At 37.3% G+C, this 21,174-nt stretch overlaps 1 protein-coding gene and 1 pseudogene across 1 annotated transcript; one reads left to right on the top strand and one right to left on the bottom strand.

Moving 5' to 3' along the window:
- Window positions 1–494: 494 nt before the first annotated feature.
- RNF114 (ring finger protein 114) lies at window positions 495–13,230 on the bottom strand. The gene is made up of 6 exons (XM_003759169.3): window positions 13,039–13,230; window positions 10,946–11,096; window positions 6,463–6,569; window positions 5,315–5,429; window positions 4,137–4,244; window positions 495–2,464 (listed from the first exon to the last, which is right to left on the bottom strand). Exons 1-6 carry the CDS (start codon window positions 13,161–13,163, stop codon window positions 2,399–2,401), a joined length of 672 nt encoding a protein of 223 aa, XP_003759217.3. The 5' UTR covers window positions 13,164–13,230; the 3' UTR covers window positions 495–2,398.
- A 2,677-nt stretch (window positions 13,231–15,907) lies between these two features.
- Window positions 15,908–18,838, top strand: LOC116420980 (annotated as a pseudogene).
- The last annotated feature ends 2,336 nt before the right edge of the window (window positions 18,839–21,174 follow it).

The following is a 21,174-nucleotide window of genomic DNA, read 5'->3' as shown; positions in this document are numbered from 1 at the left end:
AGTGCCTGGCACTCAGCAGGCACTAGATAAGTGCTTATTTCTTCCCTTCCCCACAAAGATCCATCACAGGTTTGTTATATGGAAGGTGTAAGTTGTTACTGTTTCTTCAAAAGTAAGCTCTGTAGTTTCAGCACAGTACTTGAGTGCGGTAGTTTTCCATTGCTGATAAATCATTCTATGAATTAGGAGATGGAAAGGAAGATAATCTACTCCTTGGAGGCCAACCTCCTAAAGACAAGCTTCTCTGACCAGGTATCTCCACAGACAGGGTTGCCAGAGCCCTTCTGCTGTACTGATGAGACTTTTGAAAAGGTCACTGCCAGGTATGAGGCATCAGAGGAAGATTAAGGATTGTTAAATCTTGTGTGGTTGGGCAGAAAAATGGCATTAAGACAGGTGACATGGGTAAGTGAATGATGGTCAAAAGAGTCCCAGGCTACCAGATTTCTGCCCCCAGAACTCCAACCCATTAAGTCAAAACAGCAGGTTGAAAATTTAATAAATTATTAAATTTATTTATATTTTGACTTTTAAAAGTCAGAACAAGATAAAGTTCTCATTTTCTGAAAGGTCTTACAAGAAATACATGAAGTGCACTTAAGATTAATACAAGAAAATAACTGGAATCAAGTCGATCCCTTTACCCAGTGAGTCTGATAGGCTCTAGTCAAAACTTTCAAATCCCAAAGTTTGGACACGTTTTTTGGTTAACCTCTAGAGAGTATAGCTTGCTGCAGTGTTAAAGTGAAATTTCTCTAGAACTTATATTAATGTGCTTAACTCTGGAATCCAACTACAGTAAAGAAAGCCTAAAAAGCTACAACTAAATCACTAGCCCTTGGAGTTACATGGGCTTTCAGGATCAACTAGCATGTACAGATGCTACTTAAGCCCATCAGAAAAGGTAGGATAGCAGCATACAGGCCCAAAACATGTCTGGTTACCTGGAACATCAGTCACCAACTAGACTAGATCCAGCAGACATGGAATCTAAAGAACAAGATCAAAACTTGATCTAGTTCCATCCTCCTTTTGCTCATTAGGAGGCAAGCAGAGCTCAGCTCTTACAGAAGAGGCTCAAAACACTTTGGCCTTGTGCTTATAAATATTAGCAAAGTATGCTGAACTTCAAGTTCCCTGAACAGTTTCCAAAGCAAGTTTCCTGGAATAAAAAAAGAAATATAAATCTCGAAATCCAGATGATTAATATAACAACATTTCTATTTTGTGCAAAGAACGTCTATTTACAATGTTCTGAATATCAGGGAATTTTTTTTGTGTTTTTGTTTTCTGGGGAGTTTTGTTGTTTTTGTTTGTTTTGGTGAGGATAATAACACTTTGCTTCTGTTACATCCAGATAATAGCATCTTCCTAAGGCCATTCTGATTTCCTACATATTACAATGAATTAAAGATGATATTTTAAACATGGATTTCTCTGTTGAAACGAATTCCACAAAGAAACTATTCAAGAAATAAAAAATTTGTTCATACAATCTTCTTCTAGAAAAAGGACCCAAGTACTCTGCTGTCATAAAACTTAAAACTCTCTTTCTACCTCAGTTAGTTCTGAAATTTTTATTTTAACTCTTTGCTACATGAGCTATTAGGTCAAGAATGTAAGAAGACCCCAAATAAGTAAAGTTAATATCAGGCGATAACACCTGAAACACTAGTAGTCTGGGGGAGAATATGTTCCTGACCATTTACAAAGATTTAAAATTTTACTCTTCAAATCTAGAAACATTTCCTTTTGCTGATAAAAGTACATTACATTTTATACTAAACAGTACCAACGAGGCATTGAACTCAAGACTATGAATCAGTTGGCATTCTCGAGGTATGCTTGAATTATATGGGAAAATAATCAGAAATTATCATTTGTAACACTATAAACACTACTAAACATCCTTTAAAAGGTTTTTAAAACCTTTTACTGGAAAATTAATTGCAGCCTTAAGTAAATAGAACCAAGGACTAGGGGCCATTCTAGCTCAAAGTCTGATCAAATATGAAATGCTTTATCATAGTTCCATGGGTAAGAAATAAAGATAAGACTTTTTGCCATCTCAATTTTGCTACAATGCCCCAGAACATATGACTCTAGCTTATAGGAAGTAAACAGTAAATACTAGAAGGGATGAGAACAAAAGCAGGAGAAATGAAGAAAAAAATAAACCAGTTATCATTGCAGGAAAAAAGATGCAGAAATAAGAAGTGCAATACAACAAAACCTGCCAAAAAGGAGGGTGAAAAGATGGGGTCCTAGAGTTTCAAGGGACGAAAAAGAAAGAGGGCTCTGACCATGATCCTTGTTATAATCATGCTCATTAAAAAAAATGTTGCTGCTTCTACTTCTTCTATGTAAACCTTGCAACTCTCAAATACAAGTTTTGAGCTCATTTATCTATCAAGGAGCGTAGCAAAGCCTGGTTCATCATGTCATCTTCATCCACATCATAATCCTAAGGACAAAAACAGAATGTTATGCAACATAAAATCTTAGTAACAAGATGGTAATAATTATGGAGTACTGATGGGAAGATGGGCATGATTACACTTAAAATGAAAATTATACAAATTTCCCTCAAAAAAAGGCAAGTGAAATTTAAGAGCTGTATTAACCAATGCAAGCATTTGTTAAGTGTCTACTAGATGCTAAGCACTGAAGAGACAAAAAACAAAAGTGAAATATTCCTTATCCTCAAGCAGCTTACATCCTTTTGAAGGAAACAGCACATGCAAAGTGCATACTAGGTTAAGGGAAGGATGGTGGACGAAGTTTGAAAAACAAAGCACTAACTAGCATTTACAACTTTTATAGAATTAGTAACATAACATTAGCATGGCTTGCTCTACATAAGGCAAGAAAGGAAACAGACTTGGAGAGGCAAAATACCCAGTCATTCATCTAGTAAGGGAAGAAGCTGGGGCTCAAACCAAAGTTTCTTGACTCCTTTTTCACTGCTTTTTTCATTGCACCAGACCGCCTGTGCTTATCCCATCTCATACCCTGAGTTATTAGCATATAGTATTATGATGAAACAAAAGGTAAGTTTGCATTCATCTGGCTGTGTAAGTGAAGTTTTCAAGTCATGTTAAGTTCTTTTTTTAAAAATCAAATTTGTTTTTCCTGGCAAAGGTACTGGAGTGGTTTGCCATTTACTTCTCCTGCTTGATTTAAGTGATTTCAAATTTTTCTCCAACCTCTTATTTTAATCTAAGTATGAATCTTTATGCTTCAAGTAAATTTCTTATAAAGAATATGTTCTTAAATTCTCCTTTCTAATCCATTCTACGATTCTCTTACATTTTATAAATTCACCTCATTCACATTTACTATGGTGATCATTCATTGTATATTTTCTTTCATTCTATACTCTCTAGACTTTTTTTTTTTTTGCCTTGCTCCCTTGACCATCTCTTTACCTCCCCTTTGATAGGTTTAGATCAAAGTGACATTCAAGTGATAGCCTGGTCCCAACCTTCTCCTCCTTTCTGTAATATAGTCTTTTAAGTGGAAAACAGTAAGTTACTTTATCTCTCCTTCTTTAGAGTGTTTCCCCTTTCCTAATAAATATGACAACCTCCACCCTAACCTACCTCACACCCACACCCTCTCTGTAATTTTAAAATTCTTTCTTGCTTATACTGTTAAGTTCCTAAAATTTCCCAATTTGGTTCAGTAGGAAGACAAAAATTACTTATGATAAAAGCCAATTAATCACCCTTAAAAAGGTGACCAAATTCTTCCAGATCAGGGCAGCAATGTTCACTTTCAGATGTTAAAATAAATAGAGGCTTTGCATATCAAAGGCATTGGATATCCAACTATGGAAAAACCAAGGGCAATTGATTTTTTTTAAACATTCTTCCTGTTAATTGATTTATATATTTCAGGCCCTGATTCTCCTTTCTGGACTTAGCCTGCTTTGTAACAGTTTAAAACTGCACAATATGAAATGAAAGAGAAAACTGAAATAATGGACTATATGAACAATTCTTAAAAGAGACAATAACAGAATATTTTCAAGGAAAGACTGAATATACAACAATTCTCATGAATTTCTTGATTGTTTTCCTCAAAGAGTACAGATGAGTCTGTAGAAAAGTTTCCAGTTTGGAAATAACACTCACCACAAAAGTATCATAAGAAAACTGATGTCTACGCTGAATGTGATCCATGAAGTTAGCACTCCGGTAATTGGGGTCTCCCCAGGGCATTGAAGCACAAATTGGACAAACCTTTAAACCAAGAAAAAAAGCAAAAAGAATCATAAAATTCCAGACCAGAGTTTGAAACAATCTTATCTAGTCTAGTCACCCATTTTATAGATAGAGAAACAAGGTTTCTTAACTATCACTCCAGTGCTAAATTATATAAGCCTCTCAAAATGTAACTTCCAAAATGTAAACAGCCATTTTGTCATGCTACATAACCAACACACTTACTTCCAACATCTAGCTTGTCTGGTATATAAAAGGTGCTTAATAAATGTCTGCAGATTAAGTAGCAACACAAGACAAAAAAACACAGGAGATGCTATAAAGTTCTATATAATAAACTGCCAAACTGAGTATACAGATACTATGCAATGAAGTCACAAAACCAAGAAAACAGTCTATAGCTAGGATAGTTTTGGAAAGCTTCATAGAGAAGGAATAAGAGTTGAGCTTTGAAACAGACAAGACTAAAGAAAAGGGGGAGACCATCGATGGGGGATTGAAAATACAAGCAAAGAACAATCCCCCCCCCCCCCCCATATAGCTACATTCAAGAGAACCAGCCCATTGTGAATTCAAGGTAAAGCTGATGACATCATTCAATTAAAAGGTAAATTATCAAATTATAATTTTAAAAGAATAATCTATAATGTCAATTTATTATTGTTCATTTGTGTTCGTCTTTTCATGACCTCATTTAGGGGTTTTCTTGGGAAAGACACAGGAATGATTTGCCATTGCTTTCTCCAGCTCATTTTACATATGAGGAAATTGAAGCAAACAAGATTATGTGATTTGCTTGGGGCCACAAGCTAGGAAATGTCTGAGGCCAAAGTTGAATTCAGGAAGAGTCTTCCTGATTCCAGGTCTTGACACTCCATCCTTTTTCCCACCCAGCTACCCATTCTGTCAATAAGATGGAGCAAATATGGACATCTAAAAAATATTCAAAGGAACAATAACTGTCAGGGCAGTCTAATCCCCTCTAAATTACCTTTTATTAGCAGTCTAAATATTCATAATTGAGCATCTTTTCTTTCTGAGCAACTTTTCCATAAACATAAATCGAATTTAAAGAAAATCACTATTACCACTGATTTAGTATCCGTGCTGTGGTACATTTTGCAGTGTTCAGCTAGTCCTTCCTGATCAAAGTTCTTCTCAGGACAGTAAGGACATGGAAAGGTAAATCGGTTTGGGATATTCCTACTGAAAAGGAGGGAAAAATCACCTATACAAATCAATAATCACATGAATGAAAACAAAATTATACTCTTTTTAAAATAGGATTTTATTTTTTCCAATTACATATAAAAATAGTTCTCAACATTCATTTCTGTAAGATTCCGAATTCCAAATGTTTTCCTCCCTCTCCCCTCCCCAAAGGGGCAAACAATCTGATATAAGTTATACATATTAAATATTTAAAACATATTTCCATACTAAGTTACATTTCAATAAAGTGCATATCATGTGAAAAATTCTATGATAAGCATTTCAGAAAAATCATGTGCTATGACATTTATTGAGACATGACAAAGATGATTTTGAGAAGCAGAATGATATAACACAAAGAGTGTTATATACTTGAAATGAAGAGACAAATTCAAATTCAGATTAAGCATCCATGAACAAGTCAATTAATTTCTCTAAGCTCCAATTCCTTCATCTATAAAATAGAGATTACAATTTTGGCACCACCTACTTCAAAGATCAGTAATGAGGAAAGTGTTCTACAAGTCTTAAAATCGAACAGAAAAAAATCTTAACAGATTATGTAAATGTGAGTTGTAGTTATGATTTCTGATGCTAAACAGAGTACTCAGATGAAGCTTAGAAATTGAGCTTTTGATGATATGGGTATCAAATTAAAAACAACTTAATAAACTCAAAGCATTAAACCATCTAACCCTTCCTTCCTAATTTATGGATGAGAAAACTGAGGTCCACCAAAGGCATTTTGCTTAGGGTCAGCCAACTAGCTAGTGTCAGAGAAAAAGCTAGAACCTAAGTCTCCTAATTCCCAGTCCAATACTAAATAAAATAGAATGATCACCTAAACTAATAAAATGCTTACACTTCTATCTTCTTGAAGTTATTTAGACATTTGAAAATATTAACTTTCTAATACCTTTGGTTCATTTAAAATAATTCCCAGATAGAGTATAAGATTTATAGAAACTATAAGGAACCGGAATCCCAAAATAGAAAATCAATAGTTGAGTGGTAATATATTTACCTTGGCTGATATGTCATATCCTTAGTGGTAGCCTTAACACCCTCCATTAAGTAGCTCTGATATTTGGAACAGGAAGCCACATGGTTACGCATTTTTGATAGGGCCAGCTAAAGAACCAACATAAAGAAATTGGTTAGTATACTTAAACAAAGAGAAGGATCACTTTCTTGTCCAAGGGGTTGAGATCCTTAAAAAAAAAAAAAGAAAGCAGTTGGAGCTAAAAAGTCAAAAATAAAGGTGTCAGACATAAGTTGAGGTAAGCAGCTCTTGCTTTTGGCTTACTCACAATTTTTACATATTACCCATCAATTGAAAGTGCCCACCCTAGGATCACCATCCAATAGACCTAAAAACTTAAGAGATGAATTAATCCAAACCCTTTTCATTACATAGAAGAAAGTGATAGCAAGAGAAGATAATTAACTTGCCTGATATCACAAGTCTTAAGTCTTCTCTCTTTAGAAAAACCTTATTTCTCATTTTGGTTGAATTGGCCAAGTGGGTGACTATAAAAGACTCTGAAATGCCCGGTTGGTTAGGTCAAATGTATAGCTCGTTACTAAAATATATAGCATAAAGTATTGTGTTAAGTGACAGGCAGGAGAGAAAGAGTTGTGTTTAATTCATTATTCAAAACCATTAAGCACCTAGACTGTATGTGAGGAGTTGTACAAAGAAGCTAATATAAAACCTACTATAAAGAAAATTAATCTAATGGGGAAGAGAGACACACACATATAATTATGATCTAAGGGACCAATAAAAAGAAAGATCCAGGCAAAATGCTATAAGAAATTTGAGAGAAAAATCACTTTGATAAGTACACATGGGTATGTCAGGAGGTGTTTCATGGAGAAGCTGGCACGCAGAGTGGGCCTTTGGAAGGTATTTATTCAACTCTCTTGCGGAAGGGGAGGAAAGTCTCTTCACATTTGGGAGTGATTTAAGAAAAGCTGAGGAAAGGCAAGGTCATGTCACAGACTGTGTTCTCAAGAGTTTCTAATCTAAAATAGAAAGAAGAATGTAGGTTCAGGCCAAGAACTAGAAAGAAATTTGAAAACTGAGAGGTACTACAGGACATGTGAGCAAAGTTAGACCTCAAGGAAGGGAGAAAATTTCAACAGATGAAAACAGGAAGAAAGAATTAATCCATTTTAGGTCCCCTTGACTTCAGGGCCGGTGCCACCTAGCTGTCCCAATTAATCCATTTTAGGAAAGGAGTAGAAGTAGTAAAATAAGTCATTGCAAGAAATCAATAGGGGTAACCTAATGTTGCTGGAATGAAGATATGAAGTAGTAAGAGATCATGCTGGAAAGGTAGGTAGAAAAGACTGTATTTTTGTCATGCCAGAACCTAGGATCTATATTTTAATTCAGGAATCAATGAGAATTAAAAATTTTTGAGGAAACATGACCAGGTAAAGCAACCATGTAAAAAATGGATGTGAGAAGGGATAAATTAAGGCTAAGAAGGCTAGTTAGACAAAGACAATCTAGCTATAAGGTGACAGGGACCTGAATAAGATTGGTTTCTGTCAAAGTGGGAAAGAAGAGAAAGAAGTAAAATAGTTTACAAATCAATAGGACTTGGCAATTGTATGAATGCAAGGGGTTTAGAAGAGTTATGTCACCAGAAAGAGAAAATACTAAAAGGGATTTATTACAGGAGTGAAGGTGTTAAGGAACTAAAGGCAGTGAGTGTAGACTTCTTTCTGGAAGTTCAGCAGTAAGTAGATAAAAAATTATCTTGAGATAGCAACAAAAAAAAAAGGGGGGGGGTGGGTGTTAAGGATAAAGATCTGATCAATGCAGGCTTAAAGGAAGGCCTTAATGAAGAAGAAGAAAACTATAACTGATTAAAGTCACAGAAGAGAAGGATGGGATGGAGGATGTAGGTGGAAAAGTTAGTCTTAGCAAAAAACAATCCTTTCCCTCTAACACTGAAAAGAAACTATGTTGGAAAAAACAAGTTTAGTGCAAAAGAATGAAGAATTCCAAATATAGCAGAAGGTAAAATTAACTAAGTGAAAAGACAATAGAATTTGGGGACTAAGAGTAGAAAGCGAAGCCAGATTATTGAGAATAGAGAATAGGGAGGAATCAAAAAACTGGAGATCATGAAAAGTGTGAAAAGCAAAGTCCCAGGGGGCAGCTAAGTGGCGCGGTGGTTAGAGCACCAGCCCTGAAGTCAGGAGGACCCAAGTTCAAATCTGGCTCAGACATTTAACACTTCCTAGCTGTGTGAACATGGGCAAGTCACTTAATCCCAATTGTGTCACCCCCCCCCCCCAAAAAAAAGAAGAAAAGTCCCAGAAAGGTCTGTGAGATCTCTTCACCATCTATGTTGATTATCCTCTTATTAAACTAAAAACCCTGCCAGCTATAGAAGCTAGCTGTGTGAACTTCAAGTTTTCCAGCCTCTTAGGAATTAGTTTCCTCCTTTGTAATATGAAAACATTAGACTAATTTGTTTCTAATTCTGAAGGTCATTCCAACTCTAATATTCTGGGACTATGCCAAGCAATGGGGAAACATATTTTAGTTTATTAAAAAGCTTCAATTAATCACAAAACTTGAAGTTTTACTGGACTGAAGAATTTTATTTAAATAGTTACTATGACAATATCAACTTAAAGAGGCTGCCCTGAAGATTATTTTTTATTTTTAGTAGTTTTTAACTTGTAGATATACAATCTGACTTGGTAAATCTTTTAAATATTCTAAACTTGGCCACTAAACACAAGAGACTATATAGTTTGAAGTTCAAGTCTAATTCTGACATGACTTAAGACAAGAAAGACTACAAACTTGTAAAAATAATATGCTGTCAAAAAGGCAGATCTACAAAAATAAGACAATTCCAAACTGCCCTTTCTCTAAAATCTGGTCATTACACTAAGAAGCCTAGGGCAACTTGAAAATATTTAATTATTTATTATAAGGAACTAACAGAACCAAAGATTCAAAGTGGTAAAAGAAACTTGAGAGTGAGACCAATCTTCCATTTGCAGTGGAAACTATGGGTTTGAAAAGTTTAAATATACAACTACTCAAAAGTGGCAAGACCAAGACTCAAGGCAAAGACTACGAGTTCCAAATTCACTATTCTTTTCATTACATAGAGCAAGAAAGAAGCAAGCAGTATAATGTAATAGAGAAAAAGTACTAGCCTTGCGAGATTTACATGAACTGATGCTGAGTGAAATGAGCAGAACCAGGAGATCATTATACATCTCAATGACGATACCATATGAGGATGTATTCTGATGGAAGTGGATTTCTTCGACAAAGAGAAGATCTAACTCAATTTCAATTGATCAAGGACAGAAGCAGCTACACCCAAAGAAAGAACACTGGGAAATGAATTGCTTGCATTTTTGTTTTTCTTCTCGGGTTATTTTTACCTTCTAAATCCAATTCTCCCTGAGCAACAAGAGAACTGTTCGGTTCTGCACACATATATTGTATCTAGGATATACTGTGACCTATTTAACATGTCTAGAACTGCTTGCCATCTGGGAGAGGGAAAAAAATCAAAACAGAAGTGAGTGCAAGGGATAATGTAAAAAATTACCCTGGCATGGGTTCTGTCAATAAAAAGTTATTTAAAAATTAAAAAAAAAAAAAAAAAAAAAAAAGTACTAGCCTTGGAGTAAGAAGAGTAGTCAAAATTTCTATTCTCATATTTACTAGGTGCCTGACCCTGGGAACTTCTGTCTCCTCTGCTAGATCTTCTTCCAGATTAAGCTTTCTAACCCTAGGTGAACCTTAAGGTTTTTCCCCGGGGCCGCCTTCTCTTCTCTCTCTATACTACTTTTCTTATTTAACTCATTTCTCAGCTGATGATTCTCATATTTATCACTCCCCAGCTTTTCTGCTGACCTACAATCTCCCATCTCCAAGTGCCTGCCAGATATTGTGAACTGGATGTCTAAAAGGTATCTTAAACTCAACCTGTCTAAAATGAAACATCTCCTCCTCCCTTCTTTTCTTCCTCTCTATTCCCATCAAAGACATCATCATCTTCCCAGTCTCCAAGGCTTCCAAACCAGGAGTCATTCTCATCTTTTCACTATCTCCCATTCCATATACACAAGCTATTGTCAAGGATTGTTGGCTTCATTTCTATAACATTTCTCAAATATACCCCTATTTATAGTAAGGATGGATAGCATGATACTGTCCTGATATTGCCACCACACTGGTGCAGACTCATCTCCTACCTGGACTATATTTTTGTTTGTTGTGCTGAGGCAATTGAGGTTAAATGACTTGCTCAGGGTCAGTTAGTGTTATGTGTCAGAGGCCGAATTTGAACATAGGTTCTCCTAACTCTATCCACTTATTTACCAAATATCCACTTATTTATTATCATCCACTTATTAAAATTATCCACTTATTTACCAAATGAATTTCAAAAAGGTACAAAATGACACTATTGGAATGAATACTTATATGCTTCCATCTTGATTGTTGCACATACCTTTTTTTTGCAGCCACTACAAGTTGCCTCGGTTGCTTCAATTTGCTTTTCTAAGTCCACAGCTTTGGTCCCCAGAGATAAAGCACTCCGACAGACTCCACAGACAGGTTTCTTCGGTTTTAGACACTGCTGCAGGCAAACAGCACAAAAACTAAAACAGAAACAAAATGATTTGACAAGAATGCATTATAAGGAAGATACTCTGTGAATATCCTCATCAGACAACCATCACATTGTCAACAAATGAAGATCTGATGACAGAATACTTGTTATAAACAACAAACATACCACCAATAAATAGCAATTTATTATTCAATTTAGAAATTTAAGGTATTTCCAATAAAATTTATCAGAAAGCCTGCAAAGGTAATGTATTACTGACATTCTAACAACAAGTACATTCCATCTGTATCACTTGTTTTACTGCCCAAAGTTCCCCATAATATTTGGTAAACTCATTACAATTGTCCCCAAGCTTGCTAAAACAGGATAATGCTTTTATGGGAAGGATATATTAGATTTATATCTGCAATAATGCCAAACATGCTTACTGAACACATGGATAGGCCAGCAAAATAGTAATTTAAGTAATCCCTAGAAAACTTAATGAAAATAAAGACAAGCAAAAAGAAGTTCAAACAATAGCTGAGACTTGTATAGCATTTCACTTTCACTTCTAATCTCTTTTAATCTTAACAAATCCTGGAAAGTAGGAAGAGTTGGGATCATGATGCCCCTTTTTCAGATGAGAAAGCAGAAGTTCAGAGCACTCTAACTTCCTCAAAAAATACAAATGAATTAGTGGCAGAAATGGGATTAGAAACCAAATCTTCTGATTCATAGCCCTGGGTAATTCCTGCTGTAGCAAATTAACACAAACTTGTGTTCCAAATTCTTCAATCACATAAGGAGGTATAGATTACATCCCAACTGCTACCGAGCACTATGGATGACTGTTACAAATCATTACTATGTTGTTTTAATTCCATGGTTATTTTTAAACTCTTTCAGTTTCTAAATAGGCTTTTGGTTTCGATTTCCTAGCTTTTCTTCTCCCAGGCTGTATACGATCTCGCACCCACTTTTTCTATTTAGACTGCTCAAGTTAATTTCGTCTTTGTGATACTGACTAAACTAGTAAATGCTAAACACCAAACTCGTCTACATCATAAGCACCAAAAAAAAAAAAAGGGTGAGGGGGGGGAGAGAGATAAATGTCGTATCCTTCGTCTCAAAGTTTAAAAATGTGACGGCGCGGCAACTGCCTAAATTCACAACCAAATTTCAGGTCAATTTAACGACCTGAGGGCCAAGTCGGCAGCACTACCAGCTCGCCAGAGTTCATTTTGTGAACAATGCGTAAAGCCCTCAGCTGTTATGCGTTCCCCCCATTCCTCCCTCCCCAAACGCCGACTGCCCCTCCCCCCCGCTAGTCTTTCCCTTTCACACTTCTTTCCTGAGAATCCCAGGATATTAGACGAGAGCCTCACTATCTCATCGCTTCCCGTTCTCCCCGGACTCCGCGCCCATTCCCATTCCCACTCAGAGCTCCGGACCGACGCTCCCTTCCCTCCCCCTCCCCCCGCCCCAAGTTCTTTCCCCCAGAACCCCACTCCCACGCCGCCTCCTACGGACACCTCGGAGAGCGAGTCCTCCACACAGGAGCCCCGCCTCCGGGGCGAAGCCCCTCCCCCCCAACCGTGTTTTCCCGTCCTGGCCCACAAGATCGTAACTTTAAAACTGGGGCAGTCTCTGGGAGTCCGTGAGTTCGGTCCCCTGGTTTTGTGGGAAAAGAAGCGGAGACGCCAGAAGTTAATGCGCCGCAGCCCCGGTCCCACAGCCAAGACCGTCGCACCTAAGACCCGCTTCCCATCCCCCTCTCGCCCCCACCCCCGCGTCCCATCATTTCTTCGTGCCTCTTCTCCCTTGGTTCCCACACTCTCCGGGCGGCCTCCTTCCCCTCTCCGGAAACGCCCCTCTCCCAGACCCCGCTCCCCGGCTCGGGCACTTAGGCGCCGGCCGTCCCCGCCTTCCCCGGAGTTTGTCTCCGTTCTCAGCTCGGGCAAGGGCGCCCCCGCCCCCTCCCCGCTCACACGTGGCCGCAGGGCGCCCGCTCCGGCTTCTCGTACACTTCCAGGCACACCGGGCACGTGAAGCGGGACAGGGGGTTCGCCGCAGCCGCGGCCCCGACCCGTCCCGAGCCGCCGTCCAGCGCCATCTTGTCCTCCCCCAGCGCTCCGCCGAGACCTGCCGACGGCGGCCGGGAAGTAGGGGCGAGGCGGGGGCGGGGAGAGGGGTGGGAACGGGACGGGGAGGAGGGAGAGGCGCCAAGAACGCTGGGCAAGGCGGGGGAGAGGAGGAGGGGGCAGAAAAGGGGCGGGAAGAGGAGGAGGAACGGCGCGTGACAATAACAAGTTTTTAAACGGGGTGTCCCAATCGTCTCGGCTCCTTTTCCACTTTAATTGCTTTAAGCTTTAATAACTTAAAACTGCTCCGACTTTGGGACCCTACAGTGCGAATGTTGTTTCATTTTATTCCTACAACAACCCGGGGTGATACGTGCTATTATTATCCCTATTTTACAGGTGAAGCAACTGAGGTAAAAGTGACAAACATCTGAACTTAAAGCAGCCTCTTGGCTCCAGGCTCAGCTTTCTATCCACTATCATCTAGCTGCTTAGGAGAATAGCTAGGAAATGAGTTTCCAAACCAAGAATCAGTAGTTTGAACTCTCTCCCTCTCTTCTCTTTCTTTCCTTATTCTTTCCAACACTAGCCTCGGCAATAAGAGTCGAGAAAGAGATTAAAGGAATCAGAATAGGCAGTGAGGAAACCAAATTATCACTCTTTGCAGATGATATGATGGTATACTTAGAGAACCCCAGAGATTCTGCTAAAAAGCTATTAGAAATAATCCATAACTCTCCTTACCCTTTCCATAGTTAAATAGAAAATCCTCTATATTATAACATATTTAACATGTCTGTCTGACATCTAGGGGAGAGGGTGGAGAGAGGGAAGGGAAAAGTCGAACAGAAATGAGTGCAAGGGATAATGTAAACAATTACCCATGCATATGTTTTTGTCAATAAAAAGTTATAATTAAAAAATGGAAAATCCTCTTCTGCCCTTTATTTCAAAGCCCCTAACCTCCAACACACACACACACACACACACATTCCTTTCTAGTTTTCTTAAACTAGAAATCTTATCCACCCCTACATCCCTGGCAATCCAGTGACACGGCTTTATTGTTCTCTTGATTCTATTGCTTTCCCTCTGATGATTATTTCAAATTTATCAGTTGTTCATATTTGTTTTCATGTTGTCTCCTCCATTTGACTGTGATCTCCTTGGGGGCAAGGACGGTCTTTTGCTTTTCTCTGTATTACCAATAATTAGCAGAGGTCCTAGTCCATAATAAGCACTTAGCATACAAGCTTGTTGACAGACTGACATACTAGCCCTGTGACCCAGGGCCAGTATTTAACCTCTCAGTGTTTTAGGCAGCCCTCCTAAAGACTAAGATTTTCTGAGAAACTACTGACCTTCATTTCTTCATTTTGGGATTTTCCTGTCCACAGTGAAATCACAGGTATATTTCCTAGCCCTATTTGACTATTAAAACAATTTTACTTACCTCAACAAATCTAAGTGTTGCTTTTAACTTTTCAAGAGACACATGGCTTATTTTGTCCCAATTTGCATTGGTTATACCAGTGTTTTCAAATGTTTTGGTCTCAGAACTCCTTTACAATCTAAAAATTATTGAGCATCCCTCAAAGAGCTTTTATTTATATAGGTTGTATTTATCAATATTTATTACATTAAAAATGAAAACATTATTATTATTATGAAAATAGGAGATATATTTTGTCCCAATTTAAAAAGAAAGACTATGGATTCTGTGAACTAGAGGCTTGTACGTTTGACTTTGATTCCTGTGAAATTCTAATAGGAATGATTGAAGACAGTGAAACTCTGGATTGTAGTTTGTTCTTCCTTATGAAAGACAACCATGACATCGGGGAGGTGATGTCATGCCATGACATGAATTGGATTTGAGGAAGGGAGGGGTTTGCAAAGCTACCATCTTCACTTTCTCCTCCCAGTGGCAAGATATAGATCAGGATGACTGGAGATGAATATTGAAATTCTGGTTGAGGAAAATACAAAAGAACCAGCATGGCTTCATTAAGAACATATCATCCCAAAGTAACCTTGTTTCCATTTTTGCATGGGGTTACTAAACTATTAGAGGAAGGAAATGTAATTGACATAATTTACCACCTGTATTTTAGAAAAGTAATAAAATATTTCATGTAGTTTCTTATTGAAGATATGGGGAGAGAGATGGGTTAGATGAGTGCAAATTTCAGATGCAGTGAAATGGCTGAATTGTGCCATGTCAGTTTGGAAGGAAATAGCCATTGAAGTGCCCCAGGGATCTGTGATGGATCTCATGTTGTTTCACATTCTTATTGAGGACCTAGTTAAAGGTACAGATGGCATCAAATTTTCAGGTGACCCAAAGTCAGGAGACATAACTAACAAGGTGAGTGATAGCCAGACTCTAAAAAGATCCTGACAAGCTAGAAAATTAGAAGATTAAATGTAACAAGCATTTTTAAAATAATTTGGCTTGGCACATGGGTTTGAGAAATTAACTTCAACTAATTTATTTAAGAAATTAGTTTCCAAAATGTGGGTCACCTTTGGAAAAGATCTGAGGACATTAATATTTCCCTGGACTGTGAGAAGATTGAATTCTCCCCAAGAAATTTTTCCCCTGGTTTCTATGGCTGAGATGCAGAAGTTAAGTGACAGAATATTTAGAGAACTGGAAGGGAAGTTCCAGGGTAGAGCACAGAATAATTGGACCTGGAAGTTACCTTTCTACTAAGCAGTGAAATGAGAACAATAGGACTTTTTCTAGTTTCTAATATGTTGCTACAGAAATATCAAAATCATTTCAAAAGTTATAAATATTGTTTAATGGCTTCAGAAGATGTGGATTAGGTTACATGATCTATTCAGGTATGATCAGAACTTTGCTCCAGAAGTGACCTGCAAACAAACAATACAATATGTATGTACGTGTGTGTTCCCAAAGGATAGTGGACAGATATATAGAACCACAGATTTCCTCCTTTACGGAGAAACTATACCCAAAGAGATCCCCTTAACCAGCAAGAGTTAACAGATTTCCAGAATGAACTAATCAGTACGAGGCACTTCCCAAGAAAATGTACCGGTGAGGCCTATTGTGATAAATTCTGAAAAGTGATACAACCTCACAGCAACTCAAAAGGAGAAGTTCCTATCTGCCTACCAGAGACAATTGAAAGAGGGCAATGGGCAGGAGCTCTGAAAGTCTATGACATAATCACATTTACAGAAAATCCTTAGCCTGCCCTTCCCAAAGGAAGTTGTGAACTTTGTCAGCTCAAAGTTTATCATCCCCAAGGCATATACAGTCTTGATAAAGAAGGAGTTTGACAACCTCATGGATAAATCCAAAGAATTTCCTCATTGGGTGCAAATCAGCCATGAAATGCTTAGCCAGTTGGCCTAATTATTCAGACAAAGCAGCCCATGTATTTAGAGTTTGAAAAAGATGTTTTTAAAACTACAGAAGATTATTACTATCACGTGAAGGAACATCTGCTCACATTTTAGTTTTTTGATGCCTTTGTCAAAGTACTGGGTTTGTTTTGGAAACAAATTTTTTTTTAATTTACAAAACATATGCATGGGTAATTTTTCAACATTGACCCTTGCAAAACCTTCTGTTCCAATTTTTCCCCTCCTTCCCCCCAGCCCCTCCCCTAGTTGGCAGGTAGTCCCATACATGTTAAATATATTAAAGTATATGTTAAATCCAATATATGTATACATATTTATACAGTTATCTTGCACAAGAAAAATCGGATCTAGAAAGAATGAAAAAAACCTGAGAAGGAAAACAAAAATGCAAGCAAATATTAATAGAAAGAGTGAAAATGCTATGTTGTGGTCCACACTAATTTCTTATAGTTCTCTTTCTGGGTGTAGCTGATTCTCTTCATTACTGAACAATTGGAACTGGTTTGAATCATCTCATTGTTGAAGAGAGCCACATCCATCAGAGTTGATCATCGTATAATCTTGTTGTTGTCATGAATAATGATCTCCTGGTTCTGCTCATTTCACTTAGTGTTGGTGGTTTTTTTTTTCTTTAAAATAATAATGGTTCTCTCTGGGAGAAAGCAGGTTTCTTGGGGAGGTTTTCTGGAGGCAGCCTTAGTTGCAATTGAAAGTAAATAATCACCCAAATTGCAGTCAGCTGATAAAATGCAAATGTTTATTTTCTCCTTCAAAGTCTTGTCTCTTTCCTTGGGCCTGGTTAGCTCAGAGGCCTATCTCTCTGCTTGGCTCCAAGAACTCCCTCCAAATGTCTCTAAATCCAAAGGTTTGTCCTTCAGCCTCCAGCCAGCACCAAGGTGGAAGATGCAATGAATCTCTCTTGCCTCAGAGAGAAGGCTTGTGGGCTTCCTCCCACAGTGCTCCTCTCCGACCCCAATCTATGTTTCCAAGTAACTTCCTTGAAGCTCTAAGAGCTTCCTCTATATATATGATCTCCCAAAGGTTAACTCCTCCTCTGAGAGAATGGGATTCTGGGTTATCTCCCAGAGTGCTCTCTGGTCCTAAGAACTTCAAGGGAGGTGTGAATTCTGATATCTCTTTCTAAACCCTGAAATCTCCCAAACATGTGAACTCCAATGAGTACTTAAATATTTCTTGCTTCTATGAGCTCTCTAAAGGTGTGGACACAAGCATCTTTTCTATCAGTTGTACTTAGTACCTTGTTTCAAGTTCTGGCCCAAAATATCTCCTTCTAAGACCAAATCAATCATATTGAACCATGCTAAATTAGATAATTATTATCTCTATCAACTCTAATGGCTTAACACTTTGTAAAGATTCCAACAACTTAACATCAATTCATGTCTTTCCAAGCCTCTCTAAAATTATCCCACTCATCATTTTTTATAGAACAATAATATTCCATAACATTCATATATCATAACTTGTTCAGCCATTCTGCAACTGATGGGCATCCATTCAGTTTCCAGTTTCTAGCCATTACAAAAAGGGCTGCCACAAACATTTGCGGGACCCTTTCCCTTCTTTAAGATCTCTTTGGGATATAAGCTTAGTAGTAAAGCTGCTCCAAAGGGTATGCACAGAAACAGAAAATTGTTATTGTTATTGCATCCTAACTTTTAAAAATCAGAGAAAGCTATCATTATTGATGAGGAGAACAGTGAAGATTTACTTAAACAAGATGCCACTCTTCGGTGATAGCCTTAGTACCTGTACTATGATGATTCAGACATTTTCACATTGACATCCTATGCTTCAAGGATGAAGTAGATTTGGATGACCTGTTAGCGACTAGGCTAGTAGTGACATTTCTGGTGAACATTTCTGATTCTGATGAATCATGAGAAGATCTTCTTCTTTGAAGAATTTGATAGAGAAGCAAGTAGCCCATCTACAAAGGGTCCAGAAAAAATACGTAGGAGCAGATACTGATACAACTATCTCTGCAGATTAATTCAAAAGAATTTTAATACTAAACCCTTGGCAATAGTATTAGAGGAAATTATCATGGATACTAAATACTCAATGAAGTATAAAATGTAAAAAAACCCCAAAAAACAAAAGCTGAAGGAGTTTCAGAAATTCTATCCCAAAGTTTATCAAGAATGATTTCCAACACCAAAAAGTGAAGCACTGGTATTTCCAGAAACTGACACCAAATCTGCTAATATGGGTTTTGAAAAAGCCTTTTCAGTCTTTTCAAAGAACTAGACATTTTTTGAATGTAGAATGTACCTAATTCTAAAGTCATTAGGGATCTCTTTTTGAGTGCATGGGCTTGAGGGGGAGGGAAACATATATATTTTTACTACTAAAATTATTAAAAAGCTTATCTGAATTTTAAAAAACTATCTCAATTTCTATTCGTCTTTTTATATATGCTTGGATCTACAATTATAAGTCAAGTGTTTTGTTGTAGAATGAAACTGGAAAATTTAAAAGTGACATTTTTCCCCTTAAAAAAAAAAATCTGACCTATACCCTCAATATGAGTCAACAGTATGAAAGAGTACTCAAAAAATCTTATGGGATCTTGATTAGGCTGAATTAAGAAAGGAACAGATTTCAGTAATTAGAAGCGATAAGTTTGCTGTAATCTGCTTGGTCAGACCACTTCTAAAATATTCATGGGCATCCACAGAACATTTTATTTGGATTTGTACCCTGGGAATTTTTAAAAATGTGAATATTTATGGAATATTCAATAAGGGGCATTTTAGTCATCAAACTAAAGAAACCAAAACTTATTTGGTTTAGAAAACTTATTAGGGTTAGAAAACGAACTTATTTTAAAAGAATTAAAAGTAACCTTGTAGTTGAAACATAACATTTTGCTAAAGACTACTTTTTTTGCATCCTTATCCTTAATACAAATATCCCTCCTTCCTCAAAAAGGCAAGGGTTGGCAGCCTTCTTCCTAGAAGATTTGTGATTGATGTAGAAGGGAAGTGCTATGTGGGGCATTCATAGGCATTCTGTAACTTGTTCTAGTCTACTGACCAGTAGTTTAGAAAAAGCTTTTATTATTTATTTGCTTCACTTCTGGTGGATCTCTTGGACTTTTACTGATGACATCTGGTGATGAAGACAATACTATGAGGGGAAAGGCCTTAGGCCCTTCCTACTGAGGCCGACATAGGACTTGGGAATACAGGGCTGGCTCTTTCCATTTGTTCTTTTCTGTTTGAGGTTGTAATAGAAAGAGAGAGGAATGATATCCTGTGTAGAGAGGCCTTTGATTCTAAAGAAAAATGATAAAGTTTAGGAGCAATCAGTGATGGTACGACTCAGACCCCTAGCTTACAGCAAGGTCTCATCTCAAGTGTTTAATCTAGCCTGCAGAAATAGAAGCAGGACAAGAATCACAGATGGAAGAGAAATCTGCCCTTCTGTCTTTCTGAATCAGCTCAGATTTCCAGCTGGCTGAAAGGGGTAGAGAAGAGCTGCAGTCTACTCTACTAGGACAGCAAACAGATTTGTCCCTGGATTGAATCCCTTTGGAAACACTGGAAGCTTTCAGGCCCCCAACCTGTCCCCGAGATCCTGGAAATAAAAAAGAACTCCATCATGACAGAGATACTTAAGACACAAAGAAAATGATGGCTTTAAAACACCAACAAGAAACAACAGCTCAGAGAAAAAGAGCTTAGGCTCAAACTCCACTAGAATTCCTAGAAGAAATGAAGAGCTTAAAAGTTTAAAAATATTTTTTAAAGTAGAATGAGAGAATTGGGAGGAGAAGAAATGAGAGCTATTAAAAAATTGAAAAGACAAGTTTAGTACAAGAAGTACAAAACCTTGCCCAAATAATAAACTCCCTAATAATTGGAATGGGCCAAAAAAAAAAAAAAAAAAAAAAAAAAGCCAATGACTTCATGAGACAACAAGAAATATTAAAATAAAGTTTAAAAAGTTAGGGAAAAAAAAGAAAATGGAACATATCTGATAAGAAAAACAACTGACTTGGAAAACAAGGAGAAGAAAAAATTAAGAATCACTAGACTAATATGAAAAGGTGCTTTAAATCATTATTGATCAGAGAAATGCAAATTAAGACAGCTCTGAGATACCACTACACACCTTTCAAATTGGCTAAGATGACAAGAAAAGATAATGATGAATATTGGAGGGAATGTGGGAAAACTGGGACACTAATATATTGTTCGTGGAACTGTGAACGAATCCAATCATTCTGGAAAGCAATTTGGAACTATGCTTTGATAAAAAAAATAAAAAAGAATTACTATCTGAATGCTATGGTCAAAAAAAAAAAAAGATTTCATTTGAAGAAATCTTAAAACTGCTCAGAGCTATTAGAACCAGAAAAGATGAAATAGAAAGAACCTGGTAATCACCTTCTGAAAACTTCCTGAAACTTTAAAATGAAAATTCCTGGGAATATCATAGTCTAAATCCATAGCTTTCAGGTTTTAAAAAAAAATTTACTGCACATAATAAGAAAGAATTCAAGTACCAAGGAGCCACAATCAAGATCACATATGCTTTAGTAGCAGCACAATAAAGGAGCAGAGAACTTGGAATATAATATTCTAGAAGCTAAAAAACATGGGTTTATAACCAAGA

The sequence above is a fragment of the Sarcophilus harrisii genome, chromosome 2, assembly GCF_902635505.1.
Source record: "Sarcophilus harrisii chromosome 2, mSarHar1.11, whole genome shotgun sequence".
Classification (NCBI taxonomy): Eukaryota; Metazoa; Chordata; class Mammalia; order Dasyuromorphia; family Dasyuridae; genus Sarcophilus; species Sarcophilus harrisii.
The sequence above is the reverse complement of the archived record's forward strand: the minus strand, read 5'-3'. Positions and strand labels throughout refer to the sequence as shown.

Coding starts and splice junctions, on each gene's coding strand:
- RNF114 (XM_003759169.3), bottom strand. CDS start 13,163: ATGGCGCTGGACGGCGGCTCGGGACGGGTCGGGGCCGCGGCTGCGGCG. Junction 6,570..10,945: donor GTAGTGGCTGCAAAAAAAAG/GTATGTGCAACA, acceptor TTGGTTCTTTAG/CTGGCCCTATCAAAAATGCG. Junction 2,465..4,136: donor TTTCTTATGATACTTTTGTG/GTGAGTGTTATT, acceptor TTTTGTCCTTAG/GATTATGATGTGGATGAAGA.